At 50.2% G+C, this 19633-nt stretch overlaps 7 protein-coding genes across 7 annotated transcripts; 2 read left to right on the top strand and 5 right to left on the bottom strand.

Annotated features, from left to right (window-relative positions):
• Window positions 1–373: 373 nt before the first annotated feature.
• On the bottom strand, window positions 374–1570 carry ALTATR162_LOCUS1826 (uncharacterized protein; the record flags this gene model as incomplete). The annotated part of the gene is made up of 3 exons (XM_043309424.1): window positions 374–559; window positions 613–1280; window positions 1378–1570. 3 exons carry the CDS (start codon window positions 1568–1570, stop codon window positions 374–376), a joined length of 1047 nt encoding a protein of 348 aa, XP_043165359.1.
• A 586-nt stretch (window positions 1571–2156) lies between these two features.
• Window positions 2157–2919, bottom strand: ALTATR162_LOCUS1825 (uncharacterized protein; the record flags this gene model as incomplete). Its single annotated transcript, XM_043309423.1, has 2 exons — window positions 2157–2739; window positions 2792–2919. 2 exons carry the CDS (start codon window positions 2917–2919, stop codon window positions 2157–2159), a joined length of 711 nt encoding a protein of 236 aa, XP_043165358.1.
• Window positions 2920–4038: 1119 nt separating this feature from the next.
• Window positions 4039–5214, bottom strand: ALTATR162_LOCUS1824 (uncharacterized protein; the record flags this gene model as incomplete). The annotated part of the gene is made up of 1 exon (XM_043309422.1): window positions 4039–5214. The coding sequence occupies one exon, from the start codon at window positions 5212–5214 to the stop codon at window positions 4039–4041; it is 1176 nt and encodes a 391-aa protein (XP_043165357.1).
• A 2921-nt stretch (window positions 5215–8135) lies between these two features.
• On the top strand, window positions 8136–9425 carry ALTATR162_LOCUS1823 (uncharacterized protein; the record flags this gene model as incomplete). The annotated part of the gene is made up of 1 exon (XM_043309421.1): window positions 8136–9425. The coding sequence occupies one exon, from the start codon at window positions 8136–8138 to the stop codon at window positions 9423–9425; it is 1290 nt and encodes a 429-aa protein (XP_043165356.1).
• A 1501-nt stretch (window positions 9426–10926) lies between these two features.
• On the bottom strand, window positions 10927–13302 carry ALTATR162_LOCUS1822 (uncharacterized protein; the record flags this gene model as incomplete). The annotated part of the gene is made up of 6 exons (XM_043309420.1): window positions 10927–11078; window positions 11433–11782; window positions 11834–11944; window positions 11992–12296; window positions 12417–12843; window positions 12893–13302. 6 exons carry the CDS (start codon window positions 13300–13302, stop codon window positions 10927–10929), a joined length of 1755 nt encoding a protein of 584 aa, XP_043165355.1.
• Window positions 13303–17224: 3922 nt separating this feature from the next.
• On the top strand, window positions 17225–19080 carry ALTATR162_LOCUS1821 (uncharacterized protein; the record flags this gene model as incomplete). Its single annotated transcript, XM_043309419.1, has 2 exons — window positions 17225–18886; window positions 18949–19080. The coding sequence occupies 2 exons, from the start codon at window positions 17225–17227 to the stop codon at window positions 19078–19080; spliced, it is 1794 nt and encodes a 597-aa protein (XP_043165354.1).
• Window positions 19081–19255: 175 nt separating this feature from the next.
• ALTATR162_LOCUS1820 (uncharacterized protein) lies at window positions 19256–19554 on the bottom strand (the record flags this gene model as incomplete). The annotated part of the gene is made up of 2 exons (XM_043309418.1): window positions 19256–19419; window positions 19485–19554. The coding sequence occupies 2 exons, from the start codon at window positions 19552–19554 to the stop codon at window positions 19256–19258; spliced, it is 234 nt and encodes a 77-aa protein (XP_043165353.1).
• Between the last annotated feature and the right edge of the window lie 79 nt (window positions 19555–19633).

Here is a 19633-nt window from a genome sequence, read left to right as displayed (position 1 = left end):
TCTTTCAGAAAGATCGGCAGGAACGTGCTCGCCATCGCCTTCTCGGAGGGGTATGTGCGACCGTGCAAACTGGAGTCTCCAAGTCTCTCGAAATCTTTAAAGAATACGAAGACCCTGCCGTTTCGTTGTGAGTCGAGCAGATCGTAGATATTGACCAAGATTCATTAGATTGAGTTGAAAAGACTACTAAAGGGATCGTGCGTGTTACCACTTGACAAAACATGATGACCATCCCAAAAACACTGGTTGAACCGCACACTACTGTGAGAACCGTATCGTATTCAAAACCTGGTAGACTGTGAGACTCCCACCTTCAGGAGCTTGCCTATATTACCCAACGACCCATGTAAGACCAAGAAAGGTACGACAGCTACTACAACTTAGACAGCAGAGCGGCCATGTACCCTCCACCTGTCTTAGCGCACTCTCTCGGGAACGTGCCCATCTTGCGAACGCTTAGACGAAGCTCGCGAATAGTCTCATATGTGACGACCTTGATCTCCGGGTTGCGCATGTGATCGATGACACTGTAGAGGTTGACTTTGAGGGGCCGAAGAGCCTGTTCATAGTTAGTAGCGTATTTCGGCAGGGGCCTCAAGATGAGATGATTACCTTCTTGGCTTGCGTAATGGTCAACGGGATGTGTTCAACACCCATCTCTTGACACAAGTACTGGTAGTACTCTAGTTTGTCGATGTCCTCCGAATCCCAGTAGAACTCGACTTCAGTGCGAAGCAAGGAAATTAGCCTCTTACGTTTGGTACGTCGGTCCCAGCCTTTGATACGAGCAAGGCGTTCAAACTCCTCCTTGAAGGGAGCAGTTGGGCGGTGAATGAAGTCGGTGAAGTCATTCCATGCCGGGTTTTCGACTGCATCCTGCTCCAAAACATCCGAATCGGTATCACTGTTGTCTGTAGTTGCATCCGTGGCAATACCCCTGTCGTAGTTGGGGATTTCGACGCCTCCAGAAAGCTCATCTAGAGATTGGACTGTGTCAAGAGATAAAACCGTGTTTCGCGAGTCAGTGCTATCCCAGGAATTCGTGATTGACTGAGACTGTGGACCAACGGAAAGCCGAAGATCTCCTTCTTCGCGAGACTGATCACTGTTCAGCGACCTCACACTGCCGAAAGAGTCCGCTCTTGAGGTACGTGAAATGACTGAGAAAGACGACGCATCAGAGCCAACTGAGAGCTTTCTCATATGATCGGTGAGATCGAGGGTCCTAGTCTGAGCAGCTGGATCCGCATCTATGGTCGAAGCCACTGTTGTTGACCTGTCTAAACACATAGATTAGTAACGGTTCCTGCTTCACATCCACACTCTTCAAGTCCATATCGCAATAGCAGTATAGTAAGAAGCAAAGTGGGTTCTTACTGCGAAGTCCCCATGAATATGTCTCATTGAAACACTCCGTCCAGTGATGACACCACTCCACACTTCCGCCGGTCCATCCCTTCGCCTTCGCCAAGCGCGCGAATTCCGCCTTGGGTGAATTGTTCGGATCAACAACATGACCAATGTCCTTGGCCCATACTTGTAGAAGCGCTATCTGCATTTCGGGAGTCATTATGGCGGCAGTAGTATATGTGTGCTAATGTTGCGATGTTCTCAAAGTGCTGTTAGCACTGTGGCGGGGTTACTTGGACGAAAGGGAATGAGAGGCGCCGAGGGGGGAAGCTGCGGGGAACGCGTAAAATAGTTAGAAAGCAGCTGTGTGGGTAAGTGAGGGTCTGCGTTTGGACCCTACCTAGGTTTCGAAACGAGCTGGACGAGCTCTTGTAACCAACAAAACGCGCTCACACGTGGTTACGAATGCTTGAGAGCCTATTATGGTTAGCGCTTGAGGCCAAACCAAGGTACATTCGCGCCAAGCGACGGGGTTTGCAAAGTATGCACATGACTGTATTCTGAAGGAGCCTTGAGGCAGCTCGCACAGGGAGTGAATGTTGATGTAGTCACCGCTTGTACTATAGCAGCATTGATTGGTTGAGTTTGGTACCTTGAAAAGATGCCAACGTTGTCCAAGAGATTCCTAAGCACTTCTATGCCGGGACACATCCGAGACACCCTAATCGCGTACATGTTCTTCTACGAGCGCAATCCACACAGTATCGTTGTGAAACGACGACGACCCCAATATCCGATATTAACCCTTAAACTGGCTTCTTCGGCAGTGTCTTCCTCGGTTGTTTGGCAACTCGCGTGCTTCCATGCTTGTGCTTCTTGTTGTCTACCGTTGCATCCTCTTTATTTTCGGGTGAGACGCTTGTCGGCATAGTAGATTCAGACACTTTTTGAGCCTTGCGTAGGGTTGTAGCTGCGCGAGTACGTCCACGACTGTCGACAAGCGCAGCAGGCTTCCTGGTGATGGTTTTGGAGACTGGAAGCTCAGTGGAAGCATCGCTGTCGTCTGCGCTGCCATCCGCACTGTCGTATGCGAAACCCTCCGCAACCTTCTCTGCAATCTCCTCTGCTTCCTCGTCCTCGCCCTCGTCCTCTATCTTGACGTTGTAGTCGTCTTGCTCCAAGTCCTCATAGATCTCGAATTCGGGGTCGACGTATCGCTTCGCCGCTGCCTCAAGTTCTGCCTCTTCGTGAGCGCGGCTGAGCGTGATCTTGAGCACTTTGATGGGAAATGCCTTTGGTTGCCGCAGCTGTAGCTCATTTTTACGGTAGCGGGCTTTCGGAGCACCGTAATCCCAGTTGGTGTTTCGAAGAGTGGGCATCGTGAGCTTGCTACTAGAATATGAGCTTGGTTTTCAAGACAGTCTTATGGATATGCGATTACTCGTCTGGCTCTGATCCACCGATAAATGCAGGGGGATCGGAAAGCGCAACAGGATCTGAGAGCGCTGCGCCTGAGTCGAGGCGGGGCTCCTCGCCCTTCTTCTCTGGTATTACTTTATCTCGAATCATATTGCAATATGTTGGTTTTGGGTGGTTGCAGTGGGTGCTCATGTGCTGCTTGCGTTGCTGGTAACTGGCGAAAAGGATGCGAGCAGTAAGGTCGTAAGAGGGCATTGAGAATAGAGCAGTCAAGGGAGCGGATTTACAGCGGAACTCTCGACTAGCTGTCGCATAAAAATCTGCGTTATACAAGATAGACCGACACGCAATGTCCAGGTCAAGGCGTTGTGGTGAAAGTGAAAGTGAAAGTGAGCGTGGAATCTGCGCCGTCTTCCGGTACGATTGGGCTGTCTCCGAGCTGAGAAATGAAGATGATGCAGATTTTTGAACAACAGGCAACGTTCCTAAACTGGTGGAAAGAGAAAGCGCTTGACGTCCAGTATTGCCTGCCGATGGGTCTCGGACCCGAAATCAGACGGACATATCAATGATCACAATCTAGCAGTCATGTACTAAGAGATATTGGTCAGTTGAGAATTGGCAAAATACCTAGAGCCTCGAGTATACTGAATTTCTCTTTCCTGATCTGGTGCGGTTCTCGCTCTTCTCTCCTACTGATCACTAGGTTCTCAAAAGCACGTCGCGGTGCGGATACTGCCCAAATTCAAATTGCGCGAACGTGAATGTGTTCAGACAGAGTTGAGGTCTGGTTGTATTGCTTTGAGGATGTGAGACTATTGATGATGTTGATGAGGTTGATGATACGGGCGAGGTCATAACCAACCCGGACCCTTCCTGGGCGGATTCCATCGCCGATAGCGCTGGAGCAATACGCGCACTGGGGTTGAAGCCATTAAGCAGCCCAGAAAGACCGTGTCGTGTGCACGGAGATCTCTTGGGCGTGTTCTTGGTCGCATCCAAAGTCGACGCTGAACGTCTGCGGTTCACCAATGCCTTCCAGTGGGTTCTTCGTATGTTTTCCTTCCGAGTCGTAGTTGGTCCATCGCGTGAGGGAAGCCTGATATAGATCGAGCTAAGGCTCACTTATACTACGCTTGTGGACGAGATAGCTCCATGGTACAGCTGAATTAGACACCAGGAAGCCTATAATGAGTTTGCCGCACTACAAGGGCTAGACGTTGGGCTACAACAACATCAGCGCACATACCGTAGGCTCTCGGTATTCGGCTAGCCGCCGGTATGTCGAGCTCGCGGGGGTTCCTCAAGGCGATAGCTACTTAGCCCAGACTGCGTGAGGGAGCTGATGGAACGTTCCCTGGCGGCGTCTGTATTGGCCCTAGTACGATTGTCGTCTATGATAGGCGAGGCGGTATCGGAGAGCTCTGGCGTTGGCGGCGCGAACTGTGAGTGAACAGGTGTAGCTGTTGGTCTGAGGGAACACGCCTCAGATTCCAAATCACTCGTCCTGCCGTAAGTTTCCATCTGCGCAGTGATCTTCTTCAACTTCCGAATGTCGCTTTTATAGCCTTTGATGTCAAGCTTGAAGAGAATGATCTCCCGGACATAGAAGTCGATCTCGTTTCGTAAACTTTCCATTTGCACGTCCTGGGTGTTAGCAAGAGCCTTTCCATTCTTGCTAGACTGCTCTCTTCTCAGGCGCTCATGGAGTCTGTTCATCCACCTATCAATATCCTCTCGTCTGGCAAGTGAGGTGAGCTCAGGCCACAAGTCTTCCTCCTCTATGGCCACGTGGAGCTTCATTGCCGCATGCCGCCTTATTTCCGCTTGCAACAAGAGTTTGTGATGCTCCAGTTGTTTCTCCACTGCACGAATATCCTTTTCCTTCTCTTCGATTATGCATTCGCGGTTCAGGAGCGCAGCTCGAAGTTGTTCCATGTGTGTATCTGTTCGGCGTGCTTCTTGTAAAAGACCATCCTGTATATCCGAATGAATGGCAATTTTGTTGTGATCCCGTTCAAGCCGACTGTGCGTTCGTCGTAGTTGCTCTCTCTCGTTCTCCAGATTCTCAATGTGGGCATCTTTCTCCCTCACTTGGTCTTGCAGGCGCTCGACGTGCGCGACGAACGCACCTAGCGTTGCAATCTCATGAGAACCGAGTTCTGGACTGATTGGTGAAGCACCGGAGAAAACTGTGCTCGTACTTATACGAGCATCAAATGCTGCTCGATTATCGCTTGATGGTGCTTGAGACTTTGAAGTAGAAAGGTCGAAGGGTGATTTATCATTTCTCAAGTTCGAGAGCTGTTCTTCTGCGTCTAGTCGCTTTGTGTTGGCAATTTCAAGACGGCTCTCAAGATGATCGGTGGTATTCTGTAGGGCTTGCATAGATTTGGCGAGCTTGTCAGCGTGCGCTGCCTTGTCTTCGAACTCAGCACATTTCATCTCAGTCATCCCAAGTATATTACGAAGCTCCCTTTCGCTTTTCTTCGACTCATTCAACTTCGCCATCAAAGATTCGATTTGCTGTTGAAGAGCAACATTGTTTTGTTTGTACTGATTGAGCTCTGGAAGCAGATTCCGAGTTGTCGTTTCCGGTCTACGTGTGCTGCTGAGCTTCCGCTTCAGATTCTCCTAGTAATCCAAATCATTCGTAGGTCTTACATATAGCATAGTCATGTCCTTACCATGTCGGGGCTGCTCCCTAAGCGTTGAGGCGATCGCTGTTTGCTTTCAGATTCGACCGGACTGGCAGACGCGGGGTCCACTGTAACCTGTGCGATTTCACAAATTGGTGTGTGCGGTGGTTCGGTGGTATCCAGGACAAAGTGGAGATTATTTGTCGACGCTAGATACGTTCAGCATATTGGAATGGTAATTGATGTCATAAGCGTACGGCACGAAGAGCCCGCATTGACTGATTCAACACAATGGGTAGCGTCTTCGGAGAGCAGGGAAGTGCGGTGGTAGGCTTGACAAGAGATGATACTTACCGTGGCGCAGACCGTGCTTGCTACTTAGCTCTTCAAGCTCTTGAATGTGATTCTTCAAAGATGCAACTTCCACCAAGTGTGACTCTACGAGGCTTGTAACGTATGCTTCGTGCGACGATCTTAAGCTGGTAAACTGGGACTGGAGGATTGAGATTGTTTGATCTTGTGTAGCAATGGTCGCCTTGAGCTCGTCAATATGCTTGTTGCGCGTTGTTGATGGATTGGATGCAGAAGTTGCCTATGTATAGTCAGCATCTGGGTATGATACATACCGGACACTTGAAAAGGCCCGATTTGGCTATCGTAAGGCAGAATAAACGGCACGGTAATAGGACTAATGATCGCAGTTTGTGCAAGTGCCGCCCCTGCGGCATTGAGAATGTGAAACATGTCACCACCACTGTTCGCCTTCCAGGCTTCCAATCCGGGGATACAACCAAACATTGCCAACGAAAAGTCTGATGCCACGGCTCGATAACAACTCAGTACATCTAACTCAGGCACATATTGTCGCATTAGAGTTGGAGATGGGATAAAAAGGAGGTCTGAAACTGTTTCGTTATGCAAGCTTGTTGTTTGTCCAGTAAACACACGTCTATTGAGAAACAAACAGTACTCACTTCATTCTGACCGCGTCGGCGCTTTTCAGTGTCGCGATCACGCACTTTCTTTTCTTGAACAAGCCACACCTGACTAGGACCATACCTGCTGCCTTTGTTCGTCGAGGCCTTTCCGTGCGTGGATGAAAGAGAAGTAATCAGATCCGGTCTCGAACGTCTCCGCATCCCGGCCTTATTCAAGGGCTTGCTGTCAGGCTCCATTGATAGGTCAGCTTGGGTGGTGGTGCTGGACTGGAGTGCATCGCCGCTGCGAATGGTCTTCATTATGCTATATCGCGAGCTCAGTTCTCTGAACGTTGATGTACGAAGTCAGTATGTTTCATATGCAGTTCGTTCAGGAACACTTACGGAACGCTCCTCGTATGATTCAGTTGTGCTGGAACCAAGTCCAATGCATCCAAAAAGACACTCTCGTGACTCAAGCGTTTATCAGGCGGGTGACTCTCTCTTCTGAAGATCTGGGTTGTCGGTCGGGCGGATACAGTAGTTGTGGTGGATGGAAATCCTTGATTCTCTAACAAAAGAGAGCCAGGTAGCTCGGCGGGTAACTCTGCAATCGAAGGTACTGAGGCAGAACGTGGCCGACTGGGGAGAGGCTTTTGTAAAGATGCGGACCTCGAGCATGCACTGGTATTGGGTACTGGTGAGCGCAAGAGACCATTGAATGTAGTCTGTAGGGTTGTGGCAGCACCGGCAACGGCTGCATTGTACTGGGGTGTGACAGGACTACAGACATGTTGCTTGTCGTCCGATGGAAGGATGATAAGGTTCGCTGGCCGCCGTTTTTCAATTTTCAGAGTGGTCTAGAAGAGATGGTCAGCGAATGGTCAAGCTCCACAAGGCAGCTGCAGACGTCGAGTTGCATGTAGCCACTGATATTTGTTTACAGGCCGTCTTGTTCTGCATAATACGTCGTCGTCTTTGCCAGCGCACTGTTTTCTTTTCCTGCCCATCATCGTACCTTTGCTTCGTAGTCGTTGGACTCGGGTTCAATTGACTCAATCGACAGCAGCCCCCCCGTACGATAGTAGGGCTCCGAGCTAGACTGGCGTTTCGACCAGGACAGAATTCGCTTGGTCGTCATTGCGCGATCCTTGCGCACCCTACACTCAGTGGTTGTAACACCGCAGAGACATGAAGATGAGATGAAAGCTCAACGCGCTCGGGCTGCGATATGGTGCGAGAAGAGCGACGAGACGAAAACACAATGGCTGGAAGGTTTGCAGCCGCTTCAATGGTGGTTTGACTATGTTTGCAAGGCGTCCGCCTTCATAACGCCCGCTGTCATGTTTTGGGGTGAAGACGCTGCTTACAGGGGCCAAATGGCCCGACTGGTGCAAGAGACAAACATATGCTCCTTGCATATCGTATAGGCGCCTTGGAGTCCCATAGTGGCGCCGTCTTGTACATGCAACGAATAGACGAGATGAGGACGAGGCGCGGTAGCGCGACGCCGTGACGGAAGTGCAGGAAGCTTGGACCTCTCTCTTGTCTGGGGAAGTTGCGACCGAACAGCTTCAATCCTTAGCCGGCTATTGCGTGCTAGTCGCAATCCTTTCTGTTCCTTTGTGCAAGCCCACTGCTAATTACGGTGTAATGGTCTAGCCGGCTATCACCGCAGTGCAGGCGACTTGGCATAGCCCCCAAGAAGCCCGTTCACTGAATCCACTGTACGCTAAAGAAAAAGTTGGGATCGTCATTGCGCCCCCAACCTCGACACTGCGCCCCCCGGTTCTCAGCATTCGGCCCCAACATGGCCAGAGACCTGTCGCCGTACAGTGCGCGACGACTGCTTACGCAACAATTAGTCCAAGGAAAGACTGCCTCGCCCCAGGCAGTTCCAAGCAGGAATGGAAGCCCGAGCAATACCTCGAAACATGGGTCAGAACGTGCCGGGAAAGAGCCTTCGATAGCATCTGGCCCCCGATCGAGGAGTAGATCGAGGGAGAGGAAGCCCAGGAACGTACCGAAAGACGGCGAGCCAAAGGAAGCGACCACCGAGCCCATCGCCGTTCGTAAGCGGGAACAGTCCCCAGAACCATACAGGAAGCCGCGAGACTCGTCCAGAGAGAGGAAGCGCGACGGTTCGAGAGAGCGGAGGAAGGATCGGTCTAGGGACAGGTCACGAGAGAGGAAACGAGATAGATCGGGCGACAGAAAGAAACATCGTTCGAGGGACAGGCGGCGCGACCGCTCACGCGACAAGGACGGGGACAGGCACAAAAAGCGCGATCGCTCCAAGGACAGACACAGTCGGCGAGATCGCTCGCGCTCCAGAGACCGACGCCGCAGAGACAAGTCCAAAGAAGGCCGACGTTCACGCTCGCCTATACCATACCGTTCTCGCAAACCGCGCACTCGCTCGCCCTCCGCGTCCACATCTCCTCCTCCCAAACGTCGCCGACGTACACGCTCCCCATTGCCTTCGCGTTCGCCCTCTCCACACGAGCGAGCTAAGAAACCGCTCCCGTCGCAAGAAGTCTCGTTCCGCGGGCTTGACGACTCCGTCCAACCACCCTCAAAATATGGTGGCGCACCACCCGACAAGGAGAAACCTAACTTCAAGCCCACTGGTGCGCTGGCCAAAGCTGCCAACCGCGTAGAAGGCACCAAGATCTCCCTCAAATACCACGAGCCACCTGAGGCGCGAAAACCACCCGCTTCACAGCCCTGGCGCATCTTTGTATTCAAGGGCGACGATGTGGTAGATACTATTGAAATATGGCAGAAGAGTTGTTGGTTGCTGGGCCGATCACATGAAGTCGTGGACTATGTTCTTGAGCACCCTAGCTCAAGTGGACAGCACGCAGCCATCCAGTTTCGGTACATACAGAAGACGATTGAAGACGAATTCGGCGTGAAGAGCCATCGAGGAAAGGTCAAGCCTTACATCATTGACCTGGAAAGCAGTAATGGCACGGAGCTGAACGGCGAGGATCTCGAGGCGAGTCGCTACTTTGAGCTCAGAGACAAGGACATCCTCAAATTCGGAGGGAGCGAGAGGGAGTACGTGATCATGCTGCCACCAGCCGATGCTAAATAAGAAGGGATGATGAAGATGAAGAATGAATTAGACACCAGCATCACTGTGATGACAGATAATGATACGCCGTGGTAGTTTCTTTCTATACGAGAAGCGAAATCCGGAGACAAATAATCAAGGAAGAACTATAAACCATACATGATTGCCAACCTCTGGAGCGAATAACTACATCTAGTACTCTCCTTGCAATATCGAACAACCAACGTAACGTCCATCCATAGGTCACGCAAACACCGCCGTGCCGCAAATTTTAAGAGGTACTTCGACTTTAGTAACCTGTACATCCACACACGCGTTGTTGTTTTGCCAAATTATACGAGAGTCGTGTTCTATAACTATTTCTGTACATATAGCGCCTTCTCTCTACGAATATTACGTAGTCGTTATCCTGTACGCGCTTATCCGAGAATGGTCCTTCTAACAGCGCGAAATATGCTATCGCTATTACATCATCTAAGCTAAAGCCTCGTTACTTCTTATAATCCTAGATAGTCTTGGAGAAGCTAGGCATGCCTTTAGCAAGGCTGAGAAGTCAATGCTAGCTCTAAGACTTATGCGGCGTTCAGATCCATGCGTGACCGCCACCCCGCTCAGTACTTCTCTGGGGAACGCCTTCTATATATGGCTAGTCCAATACAGCCACCACTTAACGTAATCTTCGGGTGTTATTAAGCACGCCAAGTCTGTGGCTCCAACTAACTATAGCTAATACAGTCAGCCAAAACTTAGGTCAGGTAATGTCACTGTATGGCGCGACACTTCTTTATCTAGACCTCCGGACTCTTCACATCGCGCCTGTGCATAGACAAGCTTAATACACATTAGTTCTGCAGCTTTTGTTATCCTGTTCAAAGCTTCTTCTTTCATGAGCTTTCCGCGTTATCTACCCTCAACACGAAATAAATAGACCACCTAAGTCGCTATCTAAGTTAGGCCATCCTTACAGCGGGTGTAGCAGCGCTCAGTGCAGGTTCCAAGAGCGATCTCAGTTTGGGCGTTATTAGCACGTCATCTCAACCCGCTTTTGGTCTATTCTTGTACGCTTGACCAAAATATGCGTCTCTTCCGCACGCAAAGCACCTCTCACCCTACAGTCTTTGCAGACATCCCAATCTCTATTAGAGCAGTGTTGGCAGTAGTAATAAAAATTAGTTGCCCTAATACTCGAAGTACAGACGTCGCATTAAATAGACCCTAAGTCATCACTATGGTCGGGTGACGCAGTTTATCCAGGATCAGTCGGTCCACACTCTTCAGACAGGAGTTCTAATACTGCACGGTGTCCCTTCTTCGTGGCTATCCAAAGTAGCGTCCACCCAAATTTGTCGGCAATTCAAGAGTCGTAGTTGTACCGGATAATAAGTACTTAAACGGTAGTAGTCTGGCCGCCAGCTGCAGCCCACCAGAGTAGAGTCCGGTTATATGGATCTTAGAGCTGCCTGATGCTATCTTTCTCGATTAAACGCTTAAGTACTTCATTATTGCCCGCATATGCAGCGGCCTAGAGTGCGTTGCCGTAGAATCTACCCTGTGTGTTGACGCCGGCGCCCTTGTCTAGCAGCAGCTTCACCACCGCCTCGTGGCCTCCAGATGAAGCCGCCTGGAGTGCGTTGCCGAAGCGTCCACCCTGCGCGTTGACGTCGGCGCCCTTGTCTAGCAGGAATTCAGCCATCGCACAGTGCCCATGTTTCACCGCATACATTAATGAGCCTTCACCATTACTATCCATCGCATTCACTGCGCATGTTTTGTCTTCTTTTCTGCGCAAAAATTCCTTCGCCACGTCACATAATCCAAATCGTGCTATCCAATGTAAACCTGTCACAGCAGGATTGCTCCCACTGTACCCTCTGTACTTGTAGCTATGCACGAATAGTACCTGTGCTGCACACGAAAATATGCCACTGTGAGTAACTAATGTACAAGCTAAGGAAGCAACCTTAGCTTCGACAGATCTTGCATGTTCACCACAATGTTTGGCTGCGTAATCCAGGAGTTCATGCTGACGCAGCCTCTCTTCAAACTCTTCGTCAGTGGCACAGCTGCCGCTTTCGAAGACGCTGAACGATAGGTAGGTCAGACACGTCTTGGCTATTTCCAACTGACCATTTGGGTTCAGCCTAGAGCTGATACGCTCAAAGTATTCTTGCGTAGTGTAGTGCACAAGACGGATCACAGCACTCTCCTGATCAACAACAACAAGTCCAGCGCATACAGAGACTATGTCGTCCACATCGGGTTTGTTTTCGGGATCGAGTTCAGCTTCGTCAGGCTCGACTGCCAAGGCGCAGCATAGCTCAGCAGTAGTGAGCGGTCGCTTCGCAAGTGTAATCCACGTTAGAACGTTCTTTGCTAATCTAGAACGACTAGCTCGTTGGCCTTCGATCCTCTCTAGTGCTTCAACATACGCATCATTGAGCGCAGCTGCACCCTTCAAGAATGTAGCGAGAGTTAATTTCACTTCTTTTGCTGTCGTCTTGTCTGATAGGGAGTCGATGTGTAGACGAGCAAGAAGAAACCTTAGGTATGTAAGTTTGTATCGCTGTAAAGAAGCGAAGCGACTTACATGCCGCCGACAGCCTCTACTACTCTTTCCTGCACTAATTCCTGCAAGGTTGCACTTCGCTGGACGCATCCGGGCAGCCGATGTATTTGGCCAGCCACGAACTGCTTGACATCCTCATCACTAGCCTTTACTTCTAGCCTCAATGCTAGCCGAAAAGCGTCCTCAACATCTGGCACAAACCGCGAGGTAACCATTAATCGCATATCCGCTCCCTTTTGCAGATCAAGGAGCTTGGTGCATAGTAGTCGGCGTGTTTCGTTCTGACACTCGTCTAGCGCATCGACGACTATATGAACGTACGGATACTGTACGAGCACGTCTCGAAGAGCGCTGTATATATCATCGAGTGATGGTTTCGTTCAGCGGCCGGCGTGCTTCTGATGTAATTGTTCCACAGGACCTAGCGTTGACGGTCGGCTCTGAACTAGCTGCTTAAGGAGGGCTGCTAATATGCTAACAATGTCCTGATCTGCTTGAGACTTGTAGTTGCAGTAAACGTATGCAACTCCGTATGCGCCGTTTTTCGCCGAGTCTAGAAGCTGATCGACTGCGATAGCCGCTACCATGGTCTTGCCGGCACCTGGGATTCCTGGGCAGAAGAGGGTGGTCTTGGCGTCGTCAAGCCATCGTGCCACTTCAGGTGCGTCTAGGAACCACTGGCCTGTCCCTTCCTGCCTGCGCTTTATAATGTCCGATTGCTGAGCGGGATAGTCGCTCGACGATATCCATTCTAGAAGAATGCGCTGGCTTGCGGTGACTTGTACCTGCTGCACTTTGTTGACAGCAGACTCGATAGCCGATAAGTGCGTGCGAATGGAGCCGGTGTCATCTTTGATAGCTTGGGAGAGTTTGCTTGCACGTCTAAGCTTAGTCGTTGGGTAGTCCTAGTACAGACACTTACAAGTGATCCATTTGTAACGCGATCTCCACTAGCGTCTTCAGCCGTTCCATCCGAGCCAAAATGGCGTCGACCTCTTCTTTCTTGAACTTCCATAGTAACGCCTCCCTGGCTTTCTTTAGCCGACCTCCGTCTGTCATCTTTGCTTGCAGAGTTTCCAGCGCTTGCTTGAACTGGTCGAGCGGCCCGTTTTCGACTGCAAGGGCTTGCACCGCGATGAACCATGGCTGATGGCCATGTCCATCTTCTAGTCGGAATCTCAGGTTTGTCAAGAGGCTGTGGAGGTTACTCGCTTCGATCGCGCACTGTGAACGGCCTTCGGAGGCGTCCTTAACGTCGTTCAAGTAGGAGAGGACTCTGGCGGAGAGCTGGAGGATAGCGATGACGCTGGCTGTGACACTCAGCGGATCCATGTCGGAAGGGTTCGAGCGCCAACTGCAGACATGTCCGAGCAACGTTTTGCGAACAAGGTAACATTGCTAACGTTCGACCAGGCTGAAGAGTGCGCGGCTTGAGTGAGGCTGAGCAAGGACCTGCTGTGCGAGTCGCGTGAGGGCGCCGCATCTTATCGATAAGGTCACACTAAGGATTTGTAGACTGCTGTTGCAATGACAGGACAGCGAGAAAGAGGGAGACAGCGACTGACCTTTTTCGCAGCGTGCTCCAGGGCTTTTCATCATATGTCAAGGCGGCAGGGTTCTCGCCAGATGGGCATTAGAATTCTATCGATGAAGGAAGCGGATTGTGGTGCAATTTACATGTCTTTCTTCATGTTCAGCATGACGATCTTTGCTCTAGAGGAGATCGGTAGTCTTAACGCCAAAGGAAAAGTGTCTTGCAACGCTGGTCAAACCATCACTTCATGCTGGACTTCCTCAGCCACGCTAGAATTCCAGTGCAGCTGCTGCAAGCCGAGCAGCACAGAAGCAAGTACCATATGTAGCTGTACCGTGACACTTGTGCAATCCGAAGTATACACTCGACATGATACATATACGGCGCATGACAGCAAGATGTTTCCTGTTCATGTCTAGAATATGCTGACGGTCATGGATGTGTCCATCTATCATCACCACATCTGTGTCACAGGTGCTCTCCATGTTTCCAACATCGGATCAATGAGCGCTTCGCTTACTCGCGCTACTTTGGCTGATGGTCCCGACGCGTCTACTTCTTGCTCATCTGGAACACCTTCTTCTGCCACGACACTTTTACGCTTCCGACCACGTTTCTCCCCTGATTCGCCTTCGTCTGCCTGCATCGTTGCCTTTGACCGGCCGCGTTTTGCTTTACCTGCAGCCTTTTTGGCAGCATCTTGCTTAGCACGTTCTGCACGATCCGCCCGAATTGCTTCGAGATCTTCTTGTCTCATTACCCGTCCTTCGCCATTCTTCCTATTCTTCTTTAGGATATCTGATCTTGTATTCCGGCGAGTCTTGGCCTCGTTGTTGGCAGCCTTGAGAAGTCCAATGTAATTTTAGTCAAGGGCTTGTTAGGCAATAGACCTTTCGGCGGCGTTGGCAAGCTTCTGGATCAATTTGTGACGACGCATTTCGTTTGGCTTATTATTATAAGGATCTTGCTTAATGAGGCTGAGCAGTTGTGTTACAGCTTCCAATGACACGGGGTGTTACCAGCGTCTGAACTACTCCATTCTGTGTACTTTCGACTTCGTAGGGTACCTGAATAGACAATGAACCGTCTGGTTTTACGATATCACGAAGAACCCCCGAAGGGTTGAACGGAAACAGGCCGGTCTTTGCCCAGCCAGCAAGTATATTCTTCTTCGTCATTCCCTTTTCTCTCGCACGACTATATATGGCAGTAAAGTGCTCTTTGTTGACATTCGTCAGGCCTCCACGGTAGCGGCGCTCGACCTTATCTCGGTAGGCTGTTTTCAATAGCCCAAAAACCGATACGTCGCAGGGCTGTGTCTTGTGAGACGTGTGAGATGGTAGTCTGCATAGGGTGATGTTATTCTCGAAGCAAAATTCGATAATCTCCAGGGTTTCATGTGTCCCAAAGCCATCATAGATAAGTATCCGTGGTTTCCTATTAGCACGAGCTTTGGTCTGAGGGTCAAAAACTTGTTTAATCCACTCCAGGCTGATGATAGAGTCATTGTAACCTGTCTTAGAAAGAGCATAGAACCATCTAGGAGTAGAGTATGTCGTCCAATTACTCCTGTGAGTAGATGCAGGCCAGATGATTATCGGATTAAGATACTCACCGCTTGCTGACACGCATTCGATAGCCGTTACCATCGTGCGCTTTGTGCCAGTTCCTCTATAGTCCCGTCCATCATCCTTGCCTACAAGGACTTTAACAGCACTAAGCATCGAAAGCATAATGCCCGTCTTATCTATGTTATAGACGTTCTCTAGCAAGACGTCTGCTCTACAGAGTTCGTCCTTAATCACATCGAACCAATGTACCACCTTGTCATATATGCTATTATCGTAACGCTCCCATGGCATAGGCCTATTATTCTTCGATTTGAGCTGTGGGTAGCAGCGACGGAAGGCCTAAGGCCAATTCTTCTTCGGTGGCTCAGAGGGTCGTTTCGTAGCACGTCGGCTAGCGATGCAAAACGCAAGTGCAGGTATATACTTAACACGTATAGGAGTCCCGACTGCACCCATCCGTAATATAAAAGCAACAAGAGCTTTCTCCTCGGGTGGGGTGAGGTATTGCTGGCCTAAAGCCTTCTCCTTCATCGAAGGTCGTCCGCGCTTCCAGTAGTAGCGGGTATAGTAGGGAATCTCTTCTTCGATCTCTACGAGGGAAGTCCAGTCTGCAGGCACATCTGTAGGGTCAGTTTGCGCTAGCACTTGGCTGGCTGGCTGGCTCCATGCTTGCTGTAGTGTTGCGAATGCTGCTATTTGGGCCAGCACAACGCACGGCGCAGCTCCGCACTCCTAGACCGAACAAAGGAACGCGTTTATGCTAAAAAATAGGACGCACGTGACTAACGTAGATGCTTCGAGAAGCGTGCGCCACACCACAATTCCATCAAGCTAGCTCAAGAACAGACGCTATACGATACAGTATGCCTAAACTTAGCGGCCAAGGCACGGGAGTAAGTCTTGTTCACGGACAAATCCGGAATATACTTTTCCAAGTTCAAGCATCCGTACAAATCTTAGGATATATTCTCTTACCATTAGTCTATTCAGCAATTATCCCGATGTATGTAATACCTTCAGCTATAGTGCTGATACTAGGGTGTAAAGGTAATGCAGCTTCCGGTGGATGGAAAAGCACGAGCGACAGCACGGCTCAACGCTATGTATCTTTTCGCTACAAGCCCTCATCAGACAGAAAAAAGCCCATAGAACAAGTGTATAGTATCACAGGGCGATAGAAGCAATATAGGAATCTTCAGGATGGCAAATGTGTAGAATACTTGCGGCACGGGGGTATTTGCGTGACCCATGGATGCACGTTATCAATCCTATTGTTACTACTTGTGCCGAAGATTGCATACACAGACTGCCAACTTCAAGCATCTATGGACAACCGGTATGATGTAGCGTATGCGGGCTACATATACTACCCTGCCGCAATGAATTACAGTTCTATCACGCCCAATAGCTCCATCTATGTCTAACTTGAAGTCTAGACAAACGTGTTTCGTTGTAGAAGCCAATGGGGAGGGTAGGTCGCTTGCGAAAGCGCCGAGCATTTCTCTTTTGGACTTGAACGAGCTGTCACTATGTTGCTAGTGTCAGAGCTATATGTTTCAATGTAAACTAGTATATATTCGATATGAGATGAGCAGTGTGAGACAAAACATGATGTGATATAAGTAGTGTGAACAGGCATAGTGTACAATGCTAGAGTTGGACGAGCAGGTCCTTGAGCGCGTCAACCACCTCTGTGACCGTCTGAAGGCATTGAAGGAACAATGGCAAGGGCCTTGGACAGAGAATAAATCCTTTAGACATCCTGATATTGTTGTACGAGTTCCCCTCGAACTGGTCCGTAGGAGCCCGGCGGCGTTGAGTGATGAAATGTGAAAGGTTAAAGTTGAACTTCTGTAGGGATTGTTCGAGAAATTTCGTGCTATGGTCTCATTATCTCATGGTCCCGAGTTCATTGCTCTCCAATGGACTCGTCTGGCGATGCAATGATGGAAGTTTGGACGTTGGACAACGCCCGGCGTGCAATCAGGTCCAGGGTCCAGTGTACGACAAGGATGCCGCCCCTGCCGACTTGGCAGGAACAGCCGTCATCAGGCTCCCCACAGTTCGTGTAAGGCGGAGACACCCTCTTGCGCGTCCAACTTGTTCTTTTTCTTTTAATCTCCTTTTCACTTATTTTTTGTAATACACCATGGCGCTTTTGCGACGCTATGGGCTCTACACGGTCCTCGCCGTGGGCTTCATCTACATGCTTTGGTCGCTCAGCTTCCCATACGAGCAGCCTGGCGACGCGCCCATAAACGGCAATCACGGCCAGCAAAGCCAGCAACCACAGAGAAACCAAAAGTACAAATCCTTCAACTGGGCAAAAGTGCCTTTCAAGAATCGTATCGAATCTCTCACACCACTACCGACCGGCGAACCGAAAGCCCTACCGCCGATACAATTCAATTTCGGGAAAGAGGATGCTACGGCCAAGAACATCCGCGAGACGAGGAGGGAGGAAGTCAAGAAGCAATTCTTGAAGTGTTGGAAGAACTACAGAAGCTTCGCATGGATGCACGACGAGATACGACCCATAAGCGGAGAAGTCGCCGATCACTTTGGGGGATGGGCCGCCACTCTCATTGACGCGCTCGATACACTATACATAATGGGCTTTGAAGAGGAGTTCTCTTCTGCCATCAAGGACATCGAGCGGATCGACTTTGGATACACGGATTTGGATCGAGTCAATGTTTTTGAAACCAATATCCGGCATCTGGGCGGCCTTTTGTCAGCTTTTGAGCTGAGTGGAGACCAGAGGCTACTAAATAAGGCGAAGGAGGCGGGCGAGATGCTATACCATGCGTTTGATACACCCAACCACATGCCGATCACGCGATGGCAGTTCCGCGCCGCGGGCGAAGGCAAACCCCAAGTAGCAGATGAACAAGTCCTACTCGCGGAAATCGGAAGTCTGACTATGGAGTTTACGCGTCTTTCGCAGTTGACTAGCGACCCAAGATGGTATGATGCGGTCAATAGAGTGACGAAAGCCCTCGAAGAACAGCAAGATAAGACAAAGCTACCAGGCATGTGGCCGATCGTTGTCAATGCTCGGAGAGCGGAATTCGCCGGCGACAGCGGGTTTACACTGGGGAGTATGGCTGACTCGACGTATGAGTACTTGGGCAAACAACACGCCTTACTCGGCGGCCAAGACGCCATATACCGCAAAATGTACGAGAAAGCCATGGACACTGCATCCAAGCACGCCTTGTTCCGACCATCCACTCCCGAGAACTCCGACATGCTCATGTCAGGATTCGTCCGCGTTGAAGGTGCCAATGCATACTTGGACCCGGAGATGCAGCATCTGGCTTGCTACACGGGTGGTATGTTCGCTTTAGGCGGAAAGTTGTTCCAGAACAACGAACACGTCACGATCGGTCGCAAGTTGACAGATACGTGCGTCTGGGCGTACCTAGCCTCACCTGCAGGTATCATGCCCGAAGTATCGCATCTTCTCAAATGCGCAAACACAACGACCTGCGTATGGGATGAGAAAGAATGGCTAGAAGGTATCGCTTCCCGAACATCTGACAATGCAGAGGAAAAAGATCCCATCAAGAACATTGCGAACCTTCGCCTGCCAAGCGGCTTCACCAGTATCGATGACAGGAGGTACATTCTCAGACCAGAGGCTATCGAGAGCGTGTTCATCATGCACCGTATTACAGGAGAGCAGCAATGGCAGGCCGCCGCATGGGATATGTGGACAGCTATTCAGCGCTCCACTGACACTGATATTGGTAACTCGGCATTGGCAGACGTATCGGCCGACTCCCCACCAAGAGCGGACAGCATGGAGGTAAGTCATCTCTTCACCTGTTCGTAGGGAACAATATTGAGCAAGTACTAACACGCGAACAGAGCTTCTGGATGGCGGAAACGCTAAAGTATTTTTACCTAACATTCAGCGAGCCCAACGTTATCAGCCTGGACGACTGGGTTTTCAACACCGAAGCCCATCCTTTCCGGATTCCAAAACCCAAAGCAGCGTAACATTCAGATGAAAATCTAGGTCAAGTATGTGGTGACAAATTTCTTCTGGCATCAACGGGATAATATATACCCTTAATCTATCCAACCATCTTCATTACTTCATTAACAAGCTGAGCTCTTGCTCGTCTTTTGCTTCCTTCTTATATCATACACCACCGTTTATCATTCCATCCATCTAGTGTGTACCGTAGTTTGGTCCACCAATGCCTTTTTCGCCAGGCTTGTTCGCACTGGGGTCAACACCAACGTTCGAGTTGCCGCTGTCTGAGGCTACAGGTGCTTCGCCGGGTGCGTTGCCCTCTTTCGCAGCGGGCGCGTTGGATGCACCGAGACCCTTGCCTGCGATACCTGTTAGTACGGCATCCCAATTGAAGTAGGAAGGGAGGATAAAGCGGAGAACATACTCTCAGCTTCTTGCTTGTTGAACTTGTCCGAAGCAGCGTTGCTCTGGCCGGGTGTCTTGGAGTGAGGCATATTGGTCGTGTGGCTTTTTGGCGGTCGGTGTGTTGGAGAAAGAATTCAAGGTTTGATTTGAGGTAATGTGTAATGCGTA

Source organism: Alternaria atra, assembly GCF_907166805.1.
Source record: "Alternaria atra isolate CS162 genome assembly, contig: 21, whole genome shotgun sequence".
Lineage (NCBI taxonomy): Eukaryota > Fungi > Ascomycota > Dothideomycetes > Pleosporales > Pleosporaceae > Alternaria > Alternaria atra.
The sequence above is the reverse complement of the archived record's forward strand: the minus strand, read 5'-3'. Positions and strand labels throughout refer to the sequence as shown.